At 45.8% G+C, this 22,851-nt stretch overlaps 1 protein-coding gene across 2 annotated transcripts in view; it reads right to left on the reverse strand.

Moving 5' to 3' along the window:
- Kcnh1 (potassium voltage-gated channel subfamily H member 1) overlaps nucleotides 1-22,851 on the reverse strand; it is a 309,683-nt gene that overhangs the window by 164,766 nt on the left and 122,066 nt on the right. For both annotated transcript variants that reach the window (XM_036202710.1, XM_036202709.1), the window contains exon 7: nucleotides 1,811-2,240. In XM_036202710.1, the coding sequence (XP_036058603.1) occupies nucleotides 1,811-2,240 (430 nt within the window). The remainder of the gene's footprint in view (nucleotides 1-1,810; nucleotides 2,241-22,851) is intronic.

Below are 22,851 nucleotides of genomic sequence, written 5' to 3' on the forward strand. Positions count from 1 at the left end.
TCCAAGAAGAGGAAGTCCTGCCTGTGGGTTCAGGAGGTTGAGTTCTCTGTATGGTCAGACCACAGTCAATGGAAGCTTCTCCAGTGTTGCCTGTCCCATGTGCTCTGTCACTGAAGCACCAACACAGTACAGTGGACACCATGGCAGCATGAGCACAAACCACTCGGGTTCACTGATGTCTCCAGCCAGGCAGGTTCTGACCCACTAGGACTTCCCAGAATAAAGGAAGGTCAATATTATCAGCCAAAGGCATTTTCTAGACTCTCCTACAGCAAAAACCACACAGTTGTCAGTGGTAAAATGACTCAGACTCAAGCACTTGCCTCAAGAACTAGGGGGATCTTCAATGCAAGAACAGTATCCCATTAAACTATTTCTCTCTCTCTCTCTCTCTCTCTCTCTCTCTCTCTCTCTCTCTCTGTCTGTGTGTGTGTGTGTGTGTGTGTGTGTGTGTGTGTGTGTGTGTGTTATGTATTGAGCATGGAGATTTCTCCACCAAGAGGCAGACAGGAAAATACTGATCTTACTTGGGAATGATTATGACTCAGGTCTTTAATCCCAGCACTCAAATAGGCTGAGGCAAGAGGAATTGGCAGGAGTCTGAGCTAGCCTAGGCTACATAGTGAGTTCCAAGTCATCCATCCTGGGCTACATTGCAAGACCTGGTCTTAAAAAAAAGAAAAGAAAAGAAAGAAAGAAAGAAAGAAAGAAAGAAAGAAAGGAAGGAAGGAAAGGAAGGAAGGAAGGAAGAAAGAAAACAGGGTGAGGAGGGAAGGAAGAAAGAGCATGGCAGGAAGGAGGTGATGATTCAGACTAGCTCTAGAGAAATAATATTTCCCCTAGGAAACACTTAGGAGGAGAGTAATTGCTCTAGACTCTTTCATTCAGCCCGGGCTTCAGCAGTCTTCTCACTCTAACATACCAATGTGAAGACGACCGAGACACCCTAAGCTCTTCTCTCATTGTTTTTTTTTTCCTTGTGCCAGGTTGGACTACGTAGATCTGACCTATGTTTAAACTGACACACAGCACAAGATACACATTAGATGCCTCTGAGTGTTTGCTAAAGTATTCTCATCAAGAAAATAACAGAGAAGGCAAGGCAGCTGCGTGACAAGACGGTCGTTGGTTTGACTCTGCTGTGACCATTTCACTGTGTAACTGAAACACCACACTGACTGCTTTAAGTCTCAAGTAGACATAGGGAGACATGCCGTGGCTCAGTGTTCTTAGCAAACTGTATGTAAAACAGTCTTTCTAAACTTAATAAAAACCAAGGATGCAGAGGACCACGTACACATAGAAAGCAGACTAATGAGGCACCAAAAGGAATAGTTGTCTCTCTCTCCTCTTCCCCTGTCTCTCCCCTTTCCTCTTCCTTTCTTTCTGCTAACAGGGTCTCACACAGCCCAGGCTGGCCTAGAACTTTCTATCTAGCTAAAGATGACCTTGAACTCCTGATTGTCACCACTCCCTGAATTCTGAGATTATCCACATGCTCCACCACACCTGGTTTGTACAGTGCTGAGGATTGAAACCAGGGCTTTACTACATGTTAGGCAAGCACTTTACCATCTGAACTAAGCCCCACTCCTCTTATACACTGCTTAAATTTGTTTCTCAATGAGCATGTGTTGATTTAAAGACCAGGAATACCATAAACCTAGTCTTCAGGAGAAAACACATCCATTGGTCATTTTAAGCACTCATTCCTTGATCCTGCCAGGGAGCAGCCCCCACTCCATTTTCAGCTTGCAGCATGCCTGGCCACCAGGCAAGTTCCCCACTCTGACCCGAGCATCATACTCACAGCCAATCATCATTATGGCCACCGCAAAGATCTTCTCAATGTCCGTGGATGGGGCAATGTTCCCAAAGCCCACACTGGTGAGGCTGGTCATGGTGAAGTACAGTGAGGAGATGTAGACAGAATTCTTGCTGGGTCCGCCTTCCCACTTCCCGGAGCCAGACCCATTGAACTGGTAAGGAGTGCCGATGTCCATTGCTAGTTGGTAGAGCCAGCTATTGTTGCGGATTGTCTTGGTGTCTTCATCAAAGATCTCATAATCCCCAATGCTGTACCAGATGCAGGCCATCCAGTGGGCCGCCAGCCCAAACACACACACCAGCAAGACCAGAACCGCAGCTCCATACTCGATGTAATGGTCCAGCTTGCGGGCTACTCGCCCAAGACGGAGCAGCCGCACAACTTTCAGAGAACTGAACAGGCTGCTGATGCCCTGGAAGGGGATGGACACAGTATCAGAGAGAAAGAACAAAGCTAATGCTCCAACCGTCAGCCCCATCACTGCCATTAGTTTAAGCATCGTGTGTTTCCATGACATGCAATATTATACAACCCTTAAAAAAAACTTAAATTAGAATCTTTTTAAAGAAAATATTATTTGTTTTAATTTTATGTGTATGAATATTTTATCTGCAGCTACGTACGTGCACCATATGCTTGCCTGGTGCCTGTAGAGACCAGAAGGGAATATCAGGTCCCCAGTGGGCAAGTGCAAACTGGCAAGTGCATGCTGGGAGCCAGACCTGCAACCTCTGTAAGAACAGGTAGAGCTCTTAACTGCTAAGCCATCTCTCCAGGCTTTAAATTAGAATTCTATTCCAAGGTGTATAGAATAGAGATTTCTATTTAGTGTTTTATGACTTGATTAAAAAATAAACAAAACAAGTAGTTATTATAGATGAGAACAAGTATATATACATATACACACATATATATATATGCATCTTTCTGTATCACTATCTTAAGAAAACATTCAAGGGTTGTATAATATTTCATATTGTGTAATATGAAATATTTGAGTTGTATCATATTTATTTCATGTGGCAATGAATTATATAAACACTGCATTGCACATAAGCAAATAAATATGTGTGCATTAGAAAGCACTCAGGAACCACAGGCTATTTTACATATATTGTTATAAATGCATATATTTACCTAATTTATGTCATTATCACTAATTTAATAACTAGGAAAAAACATTGAAAATTAAAGTGAATTAAGAAATGGCGCCGTGTGGTGGTGGCGCACGCCTTTAATCCCAGCACTTGGGAGGCAGAGGCAGGCGGATCTCTGTGAGTTTGAGGCCAGCCTGGGCTACCAAGTGAGTTCCAGGAAAGGTGCAAAGCTACACAGAGAAACTCTGTCTTGGGGGGGGGGGGGATGGCTGAGGTGCACACCTTTAATCTCAGCACTAGCTGAGACTGGAGTTAGAGGCTAACCTGGTCTACATAGTGAGTTCCAGGCCAGCCAAGGTGAGACTCTGCTTCAAACAAACAAATAAATAAACAAAAAATTAAAGTAAGAGAAAGAGAGAAAGGGCTTGAAGAATAAAGAATTGAGGTTCTGTTGGGAAGGGCATTATTTCTGTAGGCTGGGGAAATGTAGAGTCCAACACTGAGCACGTACATACACACACACACACACACACACACACACACACACACACACACACACTCAGTCAGTCAGTCCAGGAAGCTGAACGAAAGCAAAATGGTATGTAAAGAACACCAGGGTGAAAATCTGGGCCATATGTGTCCATTTGGACACTTCAGTGATCTGTCTGTCCTCTTGTGTCAACAAGGAGGGTGTGGTCCAGAGCATCACTCACTCAGCCTTCCACAAACACTAACCTACCAGCTCTCCGCACCCCCACGGGGACTCAAAATACACTATAGATGTCACACATCTCCCTACCCGATTCCAATTCTGACACGATTCTAAAATGAGTGCACTGGGAATTTCCATTAACTTTTCCCACTTCCCCTAAAAGCAAGCTAGCAAGAAAACAATAGAGATGTTCCTTTGAGTCGAGACTCTGTCAGCCTTTACCTAGTCAGAACCTAAGGAAAGATGCAACCCTTCACCACAGGGAACACAGGATTCCTCTCTTTTCCAACCACTAGGCAGCTTCTAGGCCTCCAGGACTTTCATCTTCTATCCTATTAAAGCCCCAGGTGACCCATGAGAGTAGAAGGAAAAGGAGCAAATGCCTCCTGATGCCTGTGGAAGGAGTCACCCTGGGCTCACTTCCTCTTCACCGGTTTATCACAAAACTGTATTTATTTCTCAGGCTCCGTCCATCTACCTGCGTCCTTGTGAATGTCATTTCCAGAGAAATTGTACTTTCTCTTTTTCCTGTCCTGTCTTCAGGTAAGTCTGTGTAATCTTAAAGCTATACCCTGGAGATGGTAGACCTGGGTCCTTAAAGTCCTGCATGGGAGCTCAACCCAAGCTAACTTAAGTTGTAGCATGTGGATAAGGAAGAAATCCCTGAAATAAGCACTGAACTGTGTCTCCCTTGCCTACCAACTCCTGGGTCCCATCCAAGCAGACCCCAAATGAGGCTGTGCAAAGGGCAGGGCAGGGGGAGTGGGATGTGTTGCCTTCTCAGAAAAATAAAGCAAGGCTGGGTCTATAGCTCAATGGCAGAGGGCTTACTCAGCTTGTGTGGAGCCCTGACTTTTTTAACCCCAGTGCCATGGAATAAATAAATAACGGAACAAATAAACAGGCTTCACAGCTGCAGAACCACGACAGATGTGACAATTTCTTATCTAGGAACAAAGTTCACACCAGCACAGCCATCCTCTCGGTGTTGTCCCCTCTCTGTGATCAACCTTGCCGCCCAAGAGTGGACACGTCCTTCATAGGGGCCAGCTGACACGGTGAGGGTAGCTCTCTCTGCACAGGCACCTGTACCCCAACAGAGGGTAACCAGCTTCCAGCATCTACAGCTGCCACAAAAGGAGATATTTTAGGAGGCAAAGGAGTCTTCAGGATGACTCAGAAATCAAACACCACGAACGTAGACACCCACACACCACTCCTCCTGAGGGTCCCTGAAACCAGTTCAAAGAAAAGCTTGCTTCCCAGGGCAAAATTGTCTTCTTATTTTTCCTAGTCCATGTTCAAAGCCTCAGTGGTCCAAAGGCTCCCAAAGGTGGGCTGCCTCTCTGTGACCACCCCATGCCTCAGATGTACCATTTCACCACAAGCATTCACAAGTCAGTGGGCTACCTCACCTTTCTGATCCTGCTTTCACATCCCTTTTCCTTCCTCTTCTATCACAATGGCCACCACAACACAGTTAACTGCCACTCAGAGGCCGTGCTGTCCTCTAGTCATATGTCTATATGATAGGTAGATCCATGTGGTGTCTCCCCAGACTGGCCTCTCACCCCAGAAGGCCTGACCTATAACTAGCCATCTGGTGATCTTATCATCCTTCAGGCTTGTCACTGGCTCCACCATGATGTCTATGGTGTCCCTGAAGTCGGAACCTATCCCCAACTTCTCCACAGGTCCATAGTCCTCTGTGTCCATTGCCACTGGAGCATGATTTCCTGTGTGACAAGGTTCTCATTCCCCAAAATGTCACCAGGAAGTACATCTTCCCAAAGATAGAGGTTACCTGTCATGCATGCTAGAAGCAAGTGGATTGAACAGTATCATCTCTCCTTTTGGGATCGAAGACACCATACCAAGTCTAGAGCATTGCCCTGCTCAGAAGGAGTCTGAGAAAGTTCCTAAACTGACTTGGAGATCAGGGCAAGCTTTCCCTTCCTCACTTTAAGGAGAGGCTGGAACTTCATTGCTGTCTTTGCACAGTGGTACGCCATTGCTCGGTGCTTGCGTAAATTCTCTTCCATCCCATCAGCAGCTGGAATCCCGGCTGTCCAAAAGCAATTCAAGCTATGAGTTTGGTTCCCCAATGCCCCTACTTCCCTGAAGTTCAGTACATGAGATAAATACTGCAGAATCCTCCAAACTTCTTTTTTATTTGAGAACACTGAAACATGACAGCACCATATGCTAGAGAATCAGGCTTCCCCCAGAGACTCCTTGCTGCAGAAAACCATCTCATGCTGCAAGTAGTTTTTCTAGATGCTTTATAGGAATCTTGACATTAGGGAGAGCCAGGAGTTTCCAGGTGGGTCAACATGAACAGAGGAACAGCAAGAACAGAAGCTACTGAACTTAATCCCTGAAAGCTGCAACTAGCCCAGAGGCAGACTGAAAATCTCAGTGGTTCCTTGGTGACAATACTGAAGGGTCTGAATTGAGATGGACACTCAGCAGGCTTCTGACTTACTGTGCAAGTTTTCGAGTTTTACTTAAACGTACAGCCCAAACAAACCATTCACTTAGATTTGTTTTTATCCTGCCTTGTGTGTGTGTGTGTGTGTGGGGGGTATATACGCGTGGGTGGGTGCATGCTGGGGCCAAAGGAGGCAATCAGGCCTCCTGCTCCACCACTTCCCACTTTATTCCTTTGAGACAGGGTCTCTAACAGAAGCTGGAGCAAGGCTAGCAGTCTGGAAGCCCAGGTGCTCCTCCAGTGCTGGGTTTACAGGTGGCCATGGCTGTGCCTGGTTTTTCTCTTTATGTGAGTGTTCTGATCTTAAACTTGTGCAGTAAGCTGTCTTACTCACTGAGCCATCTCTCCAGCCCCCTGCCTTCTCATCTAACTAGATTCACCAGTTCTCTGCTTGATAACAAATTTTTTCTGCCATAGACATTAGCACTAAAGTCACAGACTGATGCCACTGAATTATTGAAATGCTATGTTTTTAGCTAGTCCCATGGGGACATGTGAGCATCTTTCCAAACAAGAGTGACCTAATAAATATTGCCTCCTTCCAGGTTGGTCCTCCCCAAGGCTCCATGAATGGCATTCCAATCATTCTTCAAACATTTGGAGGGGTGGGAGGAGCTTCAAGCAGAGCAGGTTAGCACTCTCTCAAGGTACTACACCTCAACCCTCCTTCCACTTTGTATCCTGAGATGTGGTCTAAGTTGTCCAGGCTGGCCTTGAACTTATTCTGCCTTCAACTTGAAATCCTCTTGCCTCAGTCCCCCAAGTAGCTAGGATGAGAGGTCTGTACCATGCCAAGCTGAACAAATACTTATTGAGCCCCTATTCATAATTCAAGTCCTGGTGACAGACTAGACCCAAACCTTCACCCTTCTAGAATATTCAATAAGAGAGGCAGATAATAGAATAAAACCCTTAGCTCAGAGCTATGACGTGATGATATGATAACAAATCTGGAAGGTGGCCAGCCAGTGTCACTCGGGCATTCACAGAGACTGTGGCACCAAGGCAAAGGCCCAGGGGAGACAAGGATGTGAGCCATGAGATGGTCTAAGAAAAACAAGATCCAGACAGAAGTGACGGCCAGTACAAGGCACTCTGGGGTGTGAAGGGCATGTCACACTCTGTCGATCTGCCACAGACGGACATGTCCTTGAGGTCTGGAAGGACTGCCAGTTAGAGAAGTGGTTTCCATGGCTAGCCTCCAGGCCCTGAGGACATGAGCAATACCATCTCACTGATTCCTCAACCTTCCTTCCCAGGGGAGTTCATCCCACACCTACTTTACAGGCGAGGACATGGATGCACAGGTAGTGACTGGCACCACAGACTCTACCTTCAATCTCCTATCTCCATAGTCCCAGCTCCTCACAGAGGCTCTGTTAGTGTCTGTTAAATGAAAGCCTGGACTGTGATGATAGCGAACCTAGTGCTCTGTTAAAAGGACTGTGAGGTTAATATGGCTGTCAAGTTGCTAGATCAAGGTATAGCCAACATACCCAACTGGGTGAGTGTCTGCAGAGAAGATGGGCCTGTGGACCAGTGAGCTGAGTGACTCAGACTCTGGGCAGCACCAACGGTAGACTAAGGGCCTGAATGAATGAAAACAAATAGGAAGAAAAGAAAGCTACTTCCTCCCTCTAGCAGCCCCTCCCCTAGCAGGTGTGCTGTCTAATGCCACTCTTGGGCTTGGACAATCATCTTTGGCCTTTGACTCAGATTCGCACTAGGGGCCTTGAATGGAGGTCTCTCCATACTTTGGTCTTAGGCCAGGGATGTGGGGGTTATACCTTAGGTCTCTCTAAGACTTCTGACCTCTTGGACAAAGCCATAAACCAGCTTCTCTGGTTCTTCAGCTAGTAGGCCTCCACCACTACAGGCCTGCTTAGCCTCTGTGAACATGTAAGTCAGCCTGACACAACCCATCCACACACGTGTGTGTGTGTGTGTGTGTGTGTGTGTGTGTGTGTATGTTCCTGTATGTATGTTTACATTTACATATATACATGGCTTTTCCACTGTAGGTCTCTCTCTCACCAACCCTCCCTCTCTAGTCTCATGTAGCACTGTCTGGCCTTGAACTCAGTATGTAACCAAGGGTGGTCTTGAACTCCTGATCCCCCTGCCTCTACCTCTGAAGTGCTGGATACTGGGCATGCTGCAGCACACCCATTTATACAATGCTGGCAATGGGACCCAAGACCTCATGCATGATAAGCAAGTATGAGCCACATCTCCGGCCCACTGGCTCTCTTTCTCTGAAGAAGCCTGCCTAATAAGAAGATTTACTACTTTATTAACAGAAACTGCCTGGGTGTTGTCTTTAAAAAAAAAATGACTTCAAGAATGTTCCATGAAAGCTCCACACTCCAAGAACTCACAGCCATTTCTGTTGATAACGGAGTAAAGTGGTTTTACCAGATTTCCTTGGAAGTTACTCTCTGAAGCTGAAATTTAATTTGCCTCCCCTTCCTCATTTCAACCTTGTGTTTCAGCCACATTTAATTCAATCCAGAGATTATTTCCTGAAACCTAGGACAGGAAGACACACCCTAGACCGAGCAATGATAGAAAAACAAGGATAGCCCAATCCCCTGCCCTCACCCTGCCTGCAGTCAGGTCCAGAGCAAGCAGAATGCTAGCTGCACTGGGGGCAGATTCCACCTGCAGCCATGCGATCGAGTCAGCCAGGCATGAGGCTGGGCACACAGGGGACCTCTCCTGGCTCATTCAGCAGGTCTGTTGACCATATTCAGGGAAAGGATGTGGTTTCTGAGCCCAAAGGGAGCATTTAACCAGAAATGGGATCGCCTGCACCCTTTTATTTGTTTAATCCAATAATGTCATCCAAAAGGCACATCTACGGTCCCTGCAGAAAACAGTCATTGGTGGAAGTTCAGAAATCATTGCTTAAAACTGTGGACTTCCTTTGTGATTACTCAGAAGCCTGAAGCAGACTGAGCATTCCCTTGTGAATTTACACTATCAAGCTTTCACTTTGGAGACACCGGAAATAAACTTCTCCAAAGGAGAAGGGACAGAAACTCTGGTTTTATCAAGTAACATGTCCATTGCTCAGACTACTAAATTCAATTTTCTTCTTCCAAGAAAGAGAGATGAATCCAAGTAGTCTGGAATGTTTTTTCTCCGTCAGTTGAAGGTAACTGTGGAGCCATGCTGTGCCACGCAGCCTGGATGCTACAGCTGTGTTAACTGTGATTTTAATTTTCTATAGGCTGATTTGATTTAAAGTCTCAGGGACAATGCAGGTCAGAGACTAGTGTGGCTGAAAAGCCAAGTGATTTTCCTGAAAGTCACAGATACAGACATCCCAGGTCTGTGACCTGAGGAGAACACTGGTCCTTTATCATCCCCCTGGTTGGAGCTCTTTATACAAAATGGCCCGCAATTGGAAAAACATCCTTCTAGGAAGCAGTGGAGAGGCATGGACTGTTCCTTATGTGGTCTCTTTGGATTTAAAAGCCTCCCACTTGTACTCTCTGAACATTAGCCACTCCAGCCTATCTGATCCTAACTGAAGACCAAGGAGCAAGTGGGAAGGCAGGCAGAAGCCTCCAAACAGGTAGCCTCCCGCCAAGGGCTAGGAATTCATGGCACAGGTCCCCTGGGGGATAGGCAGTGAAGAGGGGGATTCCTCAGGCAGCTGGTTTAGATGGGTGAATGGTTCCCTGGAACATAAGGAGCAGGAGTGTGGTACTGCCAAGTGCAGGCCAGTAGCCTGAACCCCCAGGTTGTATCCATGGGATTTATCTGAGGTGGTAATGTAATCATCCTAGCAAAAATAAAGACATCCTAGAGAGATAATGTCCCTCCTTGGCCATTAGTCTATTGAAACAATGGTCCCCAAGAAACCAAAATTTCCCCAGAAGTCTCATGGTGAAAGAAGGGAAAGACTGGGTCTTGGTGCCAGCCACAAGGGGACTTTGTCTGCCAGGAAGAGCTTTCATATGGTTCTGACAACTTGTCTACCACTTAGCATGGAGGCTGGACAATGCCAAGCCTATGATGGGCAAGACCAGACCTGACATGACTTCTTAGTTACACCTCTTGCCCTCTGTGTAAACTCAGCCTCATGCCCGGACCCTCAGAAGGTTTGAGGTCACAAGGCCTCTTTCTTTGCTCCTCTTTCCAGTGTGGCCACACCAAATAAGTCTCCCTTCTTCTTTGCTTCTTTGTTCCTCCTCTGTTGAAGATGGTGGCTGAGACTAGTTCCCTAGGGCTTCCAGGGTCCATGTTCCCGCCCAAACAACTCCAATAACACTAAAGTACCACCAAAGCACAGGGACCATCTCACATGGTACTCTAAAGAAAAGAAGGGACATATTTCTGCAGGACCAGGGAAAAGCCAAGGCTGGGCCCTGAAGAGGAGTCCATAGGGACAAGCCTAACTCAAAAAGGCAGAGGAACGAAAGGGAATCTCAGCACCTGGGGTTTAGGTGAGAAGGACTTCCCACATAGGATGAGGGTTCATGCTTTCCTTTCTTATCACTCACGGTTTTAATGTTGCCTATTCTTTCCTAAAGGCTCTCAAGATCTCCCATTCCTCCCCACAGCACTGGGAAAATGGCGGCTAAGAACAGAATCACCTGCCATTTCATCCCTGAAGGAACCAATATGTACAGAGCTCTCCTCTGTGGCCCTCTAGTCTCTGAGTGTAAGTCTCTGTGGGAACATCCTGAAGAAAAACAATGGTTCCTGTCAGGGGTTTCTGGGAAAACACAGTTCTGAGGTCTCTGGAAGCAAAGCACAGACAGCCACCATCACTCAGTAGACAGAGATTTCCCTGCATGCTAGGCCCCACAGACACCCTGTCTACAGCTTGTAGAATTGCTTATCATGTAACACTCAAAGGTTCTCAAGAGTCTCAGCCTGACCCCTGATGAGTCACTCTTGCTCACAGAAGGGAAGAGACCTGTCCAAACCCAGTAGCCTTCCAGAATTCTGCTCTCTGCCCACTGACCCCCAACCACACATAACCCTTGGCAACTGCCGGTTCTATTACCACCTCCCTGGCTTTGTCCTTTCCAAAATGCCGTATCATAGAGCCGTCCAGTATGCAGTCTTTTACGACTGCATTCATTCATAAGTGATGCATTTCAAGGTTTCCTTCTGTCTTTTCATGCCTTCACAGTTCATATCTTTTTAACACTGAATAAGATTCCACTCTCTGGAGGTAGCATGGTGCAGCTATCCATCTTCCAAAAGAAACCCTGGTTGCTTCTAAGGTTTTAGCTATTAGCAACGGAGGTGCCACTTGTCACTTCTCACCCAGCTCTCAACAGTCATGACGCTGCCACAAGAAAATGTCCTGCAGGACACTTTGAAGGTTGGTATGCAACATCCAGGCAGCAACATCTACAGGAGTCTTCTGAAGTCATAATACACTTATTGACAGTGACAGTGACTGTGCAGAATAGTGTTGTGTCAACTTAACACAGGCTAGAGTCATCTGAGAAGGGGAAATCACAATTGAGAAGATGCCTCCATAAGATCAGACTGTAGGCAAGCCTGTAAGGCATTTTCTTAATTAGTGGTTAATTAATGAGGAAGGGCCCAGCCCATTGTGGGTGGCATATGTCTGGGCAGGTGGTTTTGGGTTCTATAAGAAAGCAGACTGAGGGGTGGTAGAGCGCTTGCTTAGCAAGTGCAAGGTCCGGGGTTCAATCCTCAGCTCAAAAAAACAAAAACAAAAACAAAAAACAAAAAAACAAAAAAAACCCATCAGAAGCCCTCCAGGGTTCTCCCATTGTGCTGTAAGCCTGTATTTAAGACCACCTCCCTCCTTCAATAAACGGCATTCGGCATTCGGCATTCGGCATTCGAAGAAGAAGAAGGAGAAGGAGGAGGAAGAGGAGGAGGAGGAGGAGGAGGAGGAGGAGGAGGAGGAGGAGGAGGAGGAGAAGAAGAAGAAGAAGAAGAAGAAGAAGAAGAAGAAGAAGAAGAAGAAGAAGAAGAAGAAGAAGAAGAAGGAGAAGAAGAAAAGGAGGAGGAGGAGGAGGGGGAGGGGGAGGAGGAGGAGGAGGAGGGGGAGGAGGAGGAGGAGGAGGAGGGAGGAAGAAGAAGAAGAAGAAGAAGAAGAAGAAGAAGAAGAAGAAGAAGAAGAAGTAGTAGTAGTAGTAGTAGAAGTCAAGATCATGATGGGGAAACCCACAGAGACAGCTGACTAGTGCTAGTTGGAGCTCACTAACTCTGGACTGACAGCCCGGGAACCTGCATGGGACCGAACTAGTCACACCTGCTGAATGTGGGTGACAGTTGTGTGGCTTGATCTGTTTGTGGGGTCCCTGGCAGCAGGACCAGGACTTATCCCAAGTGCATGAACTGACTTTTGGAACCCATTCCCTGTGGTGGGATACCTTGCCCAGCCTTGATACAATGGGGAGGGGCTAGGCTCTCCTTCAACTTGGTATGCCGGACTTTGTTGACTACCATGGGAGGCCTTACCCCCTCTGAGGAGTGGATGGGGGTAGAGTGGGAGGGAGGTGAGGAGATGGGAGAAGGGGAGGGAGGGGGAACTGGGGTTGGTATGTAAAATGAAAAAATTTTAATAAATAAATATATTTAATTTTAAAAAAGAAAGAAAGAAAGCAGGCTGAGCAAGCCATGAGGAGCAAGCCAGTAAGCAGCTCCCCTCCATGGCCTCTGCATCAGCTCCTACCTCCAGGTTCCTGCCCTGTTTGAGTTCCTGTCCTGACTTCCTTCAATGATGAACAGTGATATGGAAGCGTAAGGCAAATCAACCCCTTCCTCTCCATCTTGCTTTTGGTCATGGTGCTTCATTGCAAAATAGAAACTCTATTTTGTGTCTTAAGGGATCTTCCTGGTAACACTCAGATACAACCCTAGAGGTGTGCAGAGCAGAGTCCACGATTGTAAAGGCAGCAGATGAGCAAACAGCATCAGTCACAAACAGAGAGCAGTGGCCAAAAGAAACTGCTAAACTTACCAGATCTCCATAGGACCCAGAGATCACCTGGCCTGTAATCCTCACTTGAAAGATGAGGGAACAGAGTGTATGAAGAACAGATATGACAAACGGATACTAACCCTGTTTTCTGACCCTCATGTGGTACACTTTAACCCTTGTGGAAAATTAGAAGAAACCAGAATGCACTATTTTTACAGTGGTAAAATATACTTAAAATTTACCATTTTACCCATTTTTTTTTTTCCTAAATTTAGTCCTAGTGAATGAACTTAAGGCCTCTCATTTAATAGGCAAACATTCTATCATAGGAGTTTGCCTCAGCCATGGGCCACTTTGTATTTTGAGACAAAGTCTTACTCAAAGTTGCACATAGAGCCTTGAGCACACTCTGCAGCACAGGAAGCCTTTAAGCCTGAAACCCTCCTTCCTCAGCCTCCTCAGCAGCTGGAACAACTGTGTACCACCAGGCCCAGGCTGTGCCCACTGTTAAGTGTCTGCTCAAGGCCTTCAGACACTCACACCATTGTGCAACAACCACCACCATCCACTTCAGGAGCATCCACCTCTGGAAGCTGAAAACAACACCTCTTTCCCTCCCCCAGCCCTGGGAGCCTCTAAAGCAGGCCTGCACCAGACACATGCCCTCTGTTAAAGTATTCGCCCAGGGCTGGGGGTGGGACCCAGGGCCTTGTGCATGTAGGTGAGTGCTCTGCCAACTGAGCTACCTCCTGGTAGTTAATCTTTCTGAGCCTCAGTTTCCTTCTTGGTAAAGTGGAGATCACCCCACTGCCTCAAGAAAGACAATTTGCCCCTTTACAATGAAAGCCAGGAGGCAGACGCCTGTTTCAGAATCAGAACCCCTTCCCTAGTTGCTTTTGTGAACCCAAAACCAGGGCTCTGTTTGCCTGACAGGCAGTCACTACCAAGTGTCCATGCAGAGACACTGTGTGCTCCTTCTCTGGGTTTGGTGGCAGTCACAAAGAAACAGTGGTCTGTTCCCGCCTACCCAATCTGCACCAGAGGGCACTCGACATGGGCCTCCACCCATCTGTGTGACCTGCCCCTCTCTCCCTACCCCACACGCCCAGTTGCCTCACAGGATGACTGGAATTCTCTACACCAGAGTCTAGCTATATCTCTCTCACTGATGGTCCCACACAGGCTGCTCCTGGCCTTTGGGGCTGCCTCTCTTGCCACTCCCCATTCCACCCTGCTCATCTAGCTCAGCTTGCTGCTCACCCTTTCTTGACCCTCTGGCCACAGGTGCCCGGCCCCGAGTGTCAGGCACACATCCCCACTGAAGTAACTCGCTGGATCCCTCATAGTCCCACATACATTAGCCTCTTTGGGATCCAGGCTCTACTAATTTCAACACCCACCCTCACCTCTGGCCTGGTGAAAACAGACATTCCCTGTTCACCTACTCCTTGACTCTGACAATGACATTGGGTCTATGGAGGCAGCTTCTAAAAAAGGGTGAGACCCTGCCCTGGGGTGACCTACTTACAACTCAGGCTCACTCCATCCACACTTCTGGACCACTGCTGGAAAGCAAAGCCAATATCCACATCATCCCTTCAAAAGAATATTGAAATATGAATCAAGCAGCCAGCCACTCAAATGATGTTCTCTCCATCAAAATGGACCGTTTAGGAGAAGTCTCCTGTCGGACAGTGGAGGAGCTGTTCACTAGAGATGCCTTGCATTGGGCAGGGGAGAAGACCCGAGGGTGAGGAGGGAGGGAGATGTTTCAGGTACCCAGACACCATATGAATGCCAAGTGGGGATGTAGGCCTGTCCAAATTTCCAACCTTGGAACAGAGAGACAGGGGATCCCCAGAACAAACTAGTCATATGGATAAGCTCTGGGTTTGACTGAGAGACCCTGCCTCAATGAATAAGGTGGAAAAGTGATTGACATGAACCTCAGGCTTCCAGACACACATATATATGCACACCCCTACACACAAGAACATACCCACACACACACATACACACACACACACACACACACACACACACACACACACACATACAGATAAGAAAAATGGAAAAAATAAGACTTGTATTAACTTGGGGAAAGATTATACAGTTATCAGTAGAGTAACATGAAGGAGGAATTCGGTCAAATCCTGACTTTGTGCTGGCTCTCTGTGGGGTCCCTGCACATGGCTTAATCGCTATGCAAGTTCATGAAATGAGTGCCCCCTCCTCTCATGTGGGTGGTTGTGATAATAAACCAAGATTATGGTTATAAGCATATTTTTACATTTCAAAGAACCATACAAATGCAGGCTCATTAAAATTATAATTATGGTGACTATTACAGAAAAGGGTTTGTGGCTCAGTGAGATACTCTGTATGTATAATGTGTACAACTACATAAATCATGTGTGCAATTTAGCTAACGGCTAGAAGGAAATGGGGAAAATGAGAAATCATGGTGTTAGAGCAGGGGTTAGCAAGCCTTGTCTGTGGAGAACCAGATACTCAGAATCTTCAGCCTTTGTGGTGTACACGCCTCACAGCATCCCCACTCAGTCCTTAGAGCCCAGAGCAACTGCGGCAGAATATAAACAAAGGGGTATGCCTCCATCCACATAGTTTTCTTTATAAACACTGAAATTTGAATTTTGTATAATTTTCTAATATCACAAAGTAGTATTCATTTTTTTTTTTTAGTTTATTAAACTATTTAAAGTGTGATGATCTATTCTTAGCTCCTAGGATAAACAAAAACAAGTTCAGACCAGCTTTGGCCATAGTTTGCTGACCCCTATGCTAGGGGGTGTGCAATGCATAATTCCTTTAATACTATAGTGTGATTTAGGTATTTAGAGAGAAGATAGCATGAGTCCTCCTGGGGCCGCTGAAAGCCAGCCAAGCACAGCCAGCTGGTCTGCATCACACACACACACACACACACACACACACACACACCACACACAACACACCACACACTCACACACACTCACACACACACATTCACACACAGAGACATAGACACAAACACACCACACACTCACACTGTCACACACTCACACACACAGACACACACACTCACACACAGACACACACACTCACACACAGACACACACACACACACAGGACCCCAAGGTCTAGATGCATCCTCTCCTTGGAGGCCCCAACTTCAGTCCTTCAAGCCCCTACTGAGGTCTCAGCCTTCCCCATTCTGCTTTCCTCAAGACCAAACCCTGAGGCTCCTTCCTCCAGGAAGTCTTCCCTCACTGACCTCAACCCATAGGTCACCTGTAGATTTTCCAACTCATATATAGGGGTGAGTGCTTGTTTATCAGAGACCCCATCTATCAGATCCCACAATAGCTTCTTTCTCCCTCAAGACAGCAAGACGGGGCGGGCTGCACGCCTCCTGGAGGCTGAATGCAACACTGCAGCTTAAAAGGCAAGCAAGCAACCAGAGGGAGGGGCATTCAGATGCTGGGGTAGGGTGGGTAGGAGGCCCTCTAAGTTTCTGATATGTCGGCACTCTGCAGATCTGCCACAGGTAGCTCTGTTGCCCATGACGGGGTTTATCTGGTCATTAAACTGGAACATTCCAAGCTGCTGCAAAAATAATTTTATTCTGAGCATAGAAGCACGTACTATAGTGACAGGCCTTAGTGACATTATGAGATATCATTCTTCAGAGACACTATAAACCAGTGGACTGGCTGGTGTGGGCAGGATTTTAAACAAGGAAGAATGGCAGAATAACAACCCAGGCATGTGGAACCAGCTCTAATAGCCTCCTGAAGGCAGGGGCCAGCAAGGAGAGGACCGCCAAGCCACAGAGACACAAGGACAAAGACAGATGCATAAATAGGAGTCCCTGTCCCCCCCCACCCCCGCACGTGTGTTCTAGACCCTCTAGGCCCTCTAGAGTGCCATCTACTGCTCAGGAGAAGGCAGGTCAGGACCTGTGCCTCTCACCTAGACTAACGATTTGCATGATAAACACCACACTAAGCAGGCTATACATTTTATTATGACAACTACACAATGGTACAGGAACCTTTGTCTTTTTAAAAAGACATCAAAACAACTGATGAACACTTGAAAGACCCATGCACGGGTGGCCCTGTGTGCTAGAGGCTGGGCCCTGGGTTCAACGTTAAATAAAAGGATCTCCACATTCATAGTACTTACCCTCCAGTGGGAGAAACAGAAAGCAATCAAGCACACACACACACACACACACACACACACACACAGCTTAACAAAACACTATCTGAATGTACAAAGTGCCATACAGAACATAAAAGGGCTAAATGAAGTAGAGTCATTCCTAATGAAGAGGAGGAAGGAGGTTGTCTAGAAAGTGCCAGCCTACATGTGCAGCAAGAATGGTTAGAGTAAAATGGCCCTGAGGCTCTAAAATCAGGCCGGTAGCCCTGTTCTTGGAGGGTCCCTGGACAGATCTCTCTATACAGGGGTGCAGAAGGAATGGAGGTGAGGTTGGGGAAACCGAGGCATCTCTAAGAAAACTGAGAATGTGAGGAAACACAGGCAGGGCTGCAGAATGAGGCAGAGATATGCTAATGCACAGCAAAGAGCATTTTCCTGGGAGTCAAAAGCACTTGAACCTGCAACATGTGTAACTGTTCTGACAGGGCAGAGCTGATGTGACAGGCTCCTCCACAGCTGAGCTAACGGAAGCCATCAATCTACCCAGAGCTTGTGGGACTCTGTTTATGAAACTGCCTTGCAGAAACATTTCTTTCTAGTTTCCCTTGGTCATGGTTCTGAGGTTAACAAGATAAGCTTTCTTTGGGAATGGAAAAACAATTATCTGCCACAGGATAAAATCCAAGAGATTAATCTTCTTCTATAATACTGTCATTTTATTATAATATCAAAACCTTATTGAAACAACCAACTATGTATCATGAATAAAAAGAACTATATTACTCATGGCAAAGAGCCGAGCTACAGCCTCTCAGTACAAAGGGAACAGCTGCCAGAATGAACTCCTCTGCACCGACTTCAGTAACAACAGCTCCGTCTGGAACACCCCCCTTCCTCCCACTGCAGAAGCCCTTTCCTCTTTGGGGTTTAAGTCACCTGTTCCCATCCCCTCAGTAACAACAGCTCCGTCTGGAACACCCCCCTTCCTCCCACTGCAGAAGCCCTTTCCTCTTTGGGGTTTAAGTCACCTGTTCCCATCCCCTCTAGTGTTTTTGGCTGCCACCTCTCTCTGGTTGGCCACTCGCTGTCACTTCCTTAGGACTCATAGCCTTGGCATTTGTCCCAAGCATATTCCCTGAGGGACATTTTTTCAGTGATGCCTGGGAGACTCTGGGCCCTGAGTACAGGATTTTCTTTCTCTCTTTCCCACCTCTTTACACCACCGACATCATGTCAAAGGGCCTGTCACTTCACAGGGCAGTATGAATTCTCAGATCTCCGACTGCTCATGCTTCATTCCAGCTTCATGGGTCCCTGATACTCACCAATGCATGCTGCATCTTCCCATTCTCCTTGGTCCCTAACATGGATGGTGTGAGCTCTATTCATGAAGCCCTGCCTACCTGTCAATATACACAGCAAGCATTCATGGGGTCCTCACTCTGTGCCAGGACTGGCTCTGATATGAGAAACAATGAACCTTGAAACTGGGCACATTTTTCTTTCTCATAACATTTTCTCTTTCTGATATGGGACAGAGAAAAACCAATATTTTTATTTAAAGCACGTTGATTATGAATGCAATCTCTTTCTAAAGAAGAAAAGGGGATAGAATAAATAGAATAGGATAAAAGGGTAGATTAATAAACCTACTTTTAAAGAGCAACAACTTGTTTAGAAATGTTTTACATTGCTATGGATTTTAGTTTATTGATACAAGTTTAAACTTAATTTTGTTATACTCTACATTTATTTCTACTCTTGTTTGAAGTACTATGTTTATGTAACTCATTTAGATTACAATGGATATTTTAAAAATACAGATTAATAATTAGTCTTCTATGATAATCAAATTTATAGTCATGTTAAGTTTTCTAAGTATACATAGATATAATTCAATTAGGCAATATTCAAACACTTCAAAGACCTACAAAACATTTAAAATGTTTTAAAAATTTAGACTTTCTGGACAGTGAGACATGTTTGCTCCTGGCAGCACCAATTTACTTCGGAGAGGAGGATGGCCATTGAAGACACTATATATGGACTTTATCTTCTTGGAAAAATAGCCATTTGGGCAAGAAACTGTTCTTGCCTGGACTGCTTGATCGACTGGACATGCAGGACCCATAGGAAGGTGACCACTGAACTTGGCAAAATGATCCTTCAGGTTCCTGCTCTGCAGAGAAAACTGCCAGACATTCTATAGGACACAGAGAGAAGTGACTGAGAGACTCTAGGTCTGTGGGCTGAAGACAGATGCCACAACTTTACAAAGGAACATTAGGTGACTGTCCAGGCTGCCAGCTGTCTCTATCTACTCTCAAAAGTTGCTTGTGTCCTTCTCCCTTTCTCAGGTAATAGAATATCCTTCTGAGGTCTTTGATGTAGTTGAAGACTAGATAGTTATAATTTCCTCAGTTATGATAAAGGTAAGTTAGATATGAAACTGTAGACTCACAAATATAGTATAGATAGGATATCATCTTTAATTTTGCCAAATACAATGGACTAGATATTATAACTGTAATTCTTGCTTGATAATTGTTCTGTTATATGTAATTTTACTATGTTAAAGTTAAAACCTTCCTTTTGAAAAAATAAAAGGGGAAATGCTGGGGATGTCTTCCTGTATGTTGTGAATGTGTTGTTCTGATTGATAGACTGACTGATTGATTGATTGATTGATTGATTGATAAATAAAACACTGGTTGGCCAGTAGGCAGGCAGGAAGTATAGTAAAGGTGGGATAAGCAGAGAGGAGAACTCTGGGAAGTGAAAGGCTGGGGTAGGAGATGCTGCCAGCCACTGCCATGACAAGTGAGATGTAGAGTACCAGTAAGCCACAAGCCATCTTACAGATTAGTAGAAATGGGTTAATTTAATATATAAGAACTAGATAACAAGAAGCCTGCCACAGCCATACAGTTTATAAGTAATATAAGTCTCTGTGTGATTACTTGGGTCTGAGCAGCTGCGGGAGCTGGGTAGACACTGGAAAACTCCAGTTACATCTCTTTATTTTAAATAAAGGACAGGTGTAAAGATACTATTCAGAGTCACGAAGCTTAGTGTAGACACTGGGTATACATACAGTATATATTATTGGGCACAGCATACCCTATATCAAATTCCAAATCTGAAACAAAGCCTTGAAAAAGACAGAATTCACAGGGCACTTTGCACTAATCCCATACAGAGACACGCAGAGAACATCAAGATCTACCTGAAACCCTACACCAGCCAAACTCAAAACCCAGAAGTTTGAAATGTCTCTAAGCCATCACTACCTCTTACAACAGAGACCAAGCTGTCTGTTTTAGGATTACAGAGTCTCTCCAGGTAGCCCAGGCTTCCTGCTTCATGGAGCTTATGGTTCTGTGAGAGAGGCAGACACCAAGGGGGATAAGAACATCAAAGGTCTGAGCTAGAGCAGAAATCATAGTTGTTCTTTTCATCATCCCTGACCACCATCTTTACTACCCAGGGTGTTTACCTCTCTAGAAAGGACATGTTCACAAAAGTCCACTAACACAGGATGCACCACATCAACTAAAGATTCATCTATAGAGAGACCCCATGGCTACTGAGTTACTTATTGCATGTGGCTCACTACCTCAGTCCAGCCTGTAACCAAGGCTTCCATGGAAGGTTGTTTGGGTTTCTTATTTCACAGCTCCCATGGCACAATGCACACTGGCTGTTATGTCTAGTCATGTGTTACACACACTGGACAATCACGTACAGGGGCTTAACCTAGCAATGTTTTTATGAGGGCTTTTGTTTCTTGTTTGCTGTTTCCCTTTTTTGTCAGCTTTCTCTTTGACTTACAGTAATAGCTGCCTCAATTCTCATACAATCTCAGAGTTAGCCCCACTCTTATCTGACCCAGATAACCAGAGCCCAAATCCAATCTCCCACACCTGCAATTATACCCACACCCTCAAGTCCACTGGCTATTTTCTAGGTGCTTAGAAAAGAAGTGTCTTCATTTGACTGCCTCTGCTCACTTCCATCTCAGGGCGCCCCACCACTTCGCCCTACAGTGCCTACAACATCTCCTTCCCCACTCTATGTATAAGCTGGTCTTTCTCTGTGTCCAGGTGTGGACAAGAGAAACCCTCACCACGGACCCCACTTCTCCATCAACCAGGCTGATACCAGCCCAGCTAGCACCATCCCCAGCACCACAGCCCTTAGGGCTGTTCCTACCACAGACAGCTACCAGATTTGCTGGTGGGGGCTCTAGAGCGAGTATTTGCTATATGCAAAATGTACTGTGTCCATACTTGAGTTTTCTTTCAAATGCTCCCTGCCTCTGGCTTCTATGACAACTCTCTCTTGCTTTCTCCTGTCTTCCTGGAAATTTCCTGAATCCATCCCTCTCTCTCCACGGCCACAGCTCTCACCTCCCTTTTTATAGATTACCCCAACAATATGGCCTCCCCAACTCGGGCATAATTCCTTCTAATCAGAGCTCCATAAAGAATTCTATATTCTTCTAAATTCTGAATAGAGTCCCATGTCCTCCCTGCATTGTTCTCCCAGTATCTATAAGTGCCCAAGTCCTTGAGAATGAATCAAACCTTTCCTTCCCTGCCCTCCTGAACTCTTCAGATATGTCCTTCAGGGTCCCTCTGGCCATGTGTCCTCTCACTTTGGAACTTAGAATTAAGAAGCTGTCTGTACCAGGAATGTCCCTTACTGTCAGATAAAACATTCCACTAAATATATTATCTCATGTTCACATAAGCAAAATTATTTAAAATATGCATGTGCTATCACAACACTGAGTGTCCCCCACACTGTAAGGCCACAATGTCAGCAATCCTGACTCATGTACCTGTGAGTTCTTTCCCAGCTTCCTCAGAGGCAGCTACAATAAGAAATCTTAGATACCTAATCCTTGCTTTACAGAAAAGTATAGTGAGGCATAACGATGACACATATGCCTGCAACCCATTACCTGTGGAGTTTCCTTTCACCCCTTCACAATCTCCCACTCACACAGCCCACTCCCACCACCTCTTTCTTGGGTGAAAACTCAAGCTGCTTTCTGCCACTGTGGGTCATAAGAGTTCACATTTTCTAGAATTTTATATTAATGGAAATGTGCTCCATCTGGCTTTTACTCAGCAAAAGAATTTCACATTTTGTCATGCTATTAAAGGCACCCAGCGTTCACCCTCTACATTGCTGATGTAGAAAAGAGAACAAACCTGCCATACAAATGAACCACAACTAGCAACCCATGACCCACAGGACAACTTGGGACTGTGCCATTCCATAAGATCTGATAAAGCTGTTGTTACGAAGCTGTGTCAACCTTAAACCATCTACAGCCTTCTCTCTGGCAGATGGGATCAAATGGCTAGGTGACAGGTCCATTTAACTTTTTCAGACACTTCCAAACTGATTCCAAAATGGCTGTTATAGAAGAGGTTCCCACTAGTAAGCTGAGAGCCCACATCTCCAGCAATCTCCTCCACACAGCATTCAGCCTTCAGTTACTCTGGCTGGTCCGGCTTCATTGGGATCCCCTGGCTCTAAAGTCCTTCCTTCACAGCTGGTGATGTTCAACACCTCTGCATGTGTTCATCTGCCATCCTTATATCTGACTAAATATTTTAG

This window comes from Onychomys torridus, chromosome 11 (genome assembly GCF_903995425.1).
Source record: "Onychomys torridus chromosome 11, mOncTor1.1, whole genome shotgun sequence".
NCBI lineage: Eukaryota > Metazoa > Chordata > Mammalia > Rodentia > Cricetidae > Onychomys > Onychomys torridus.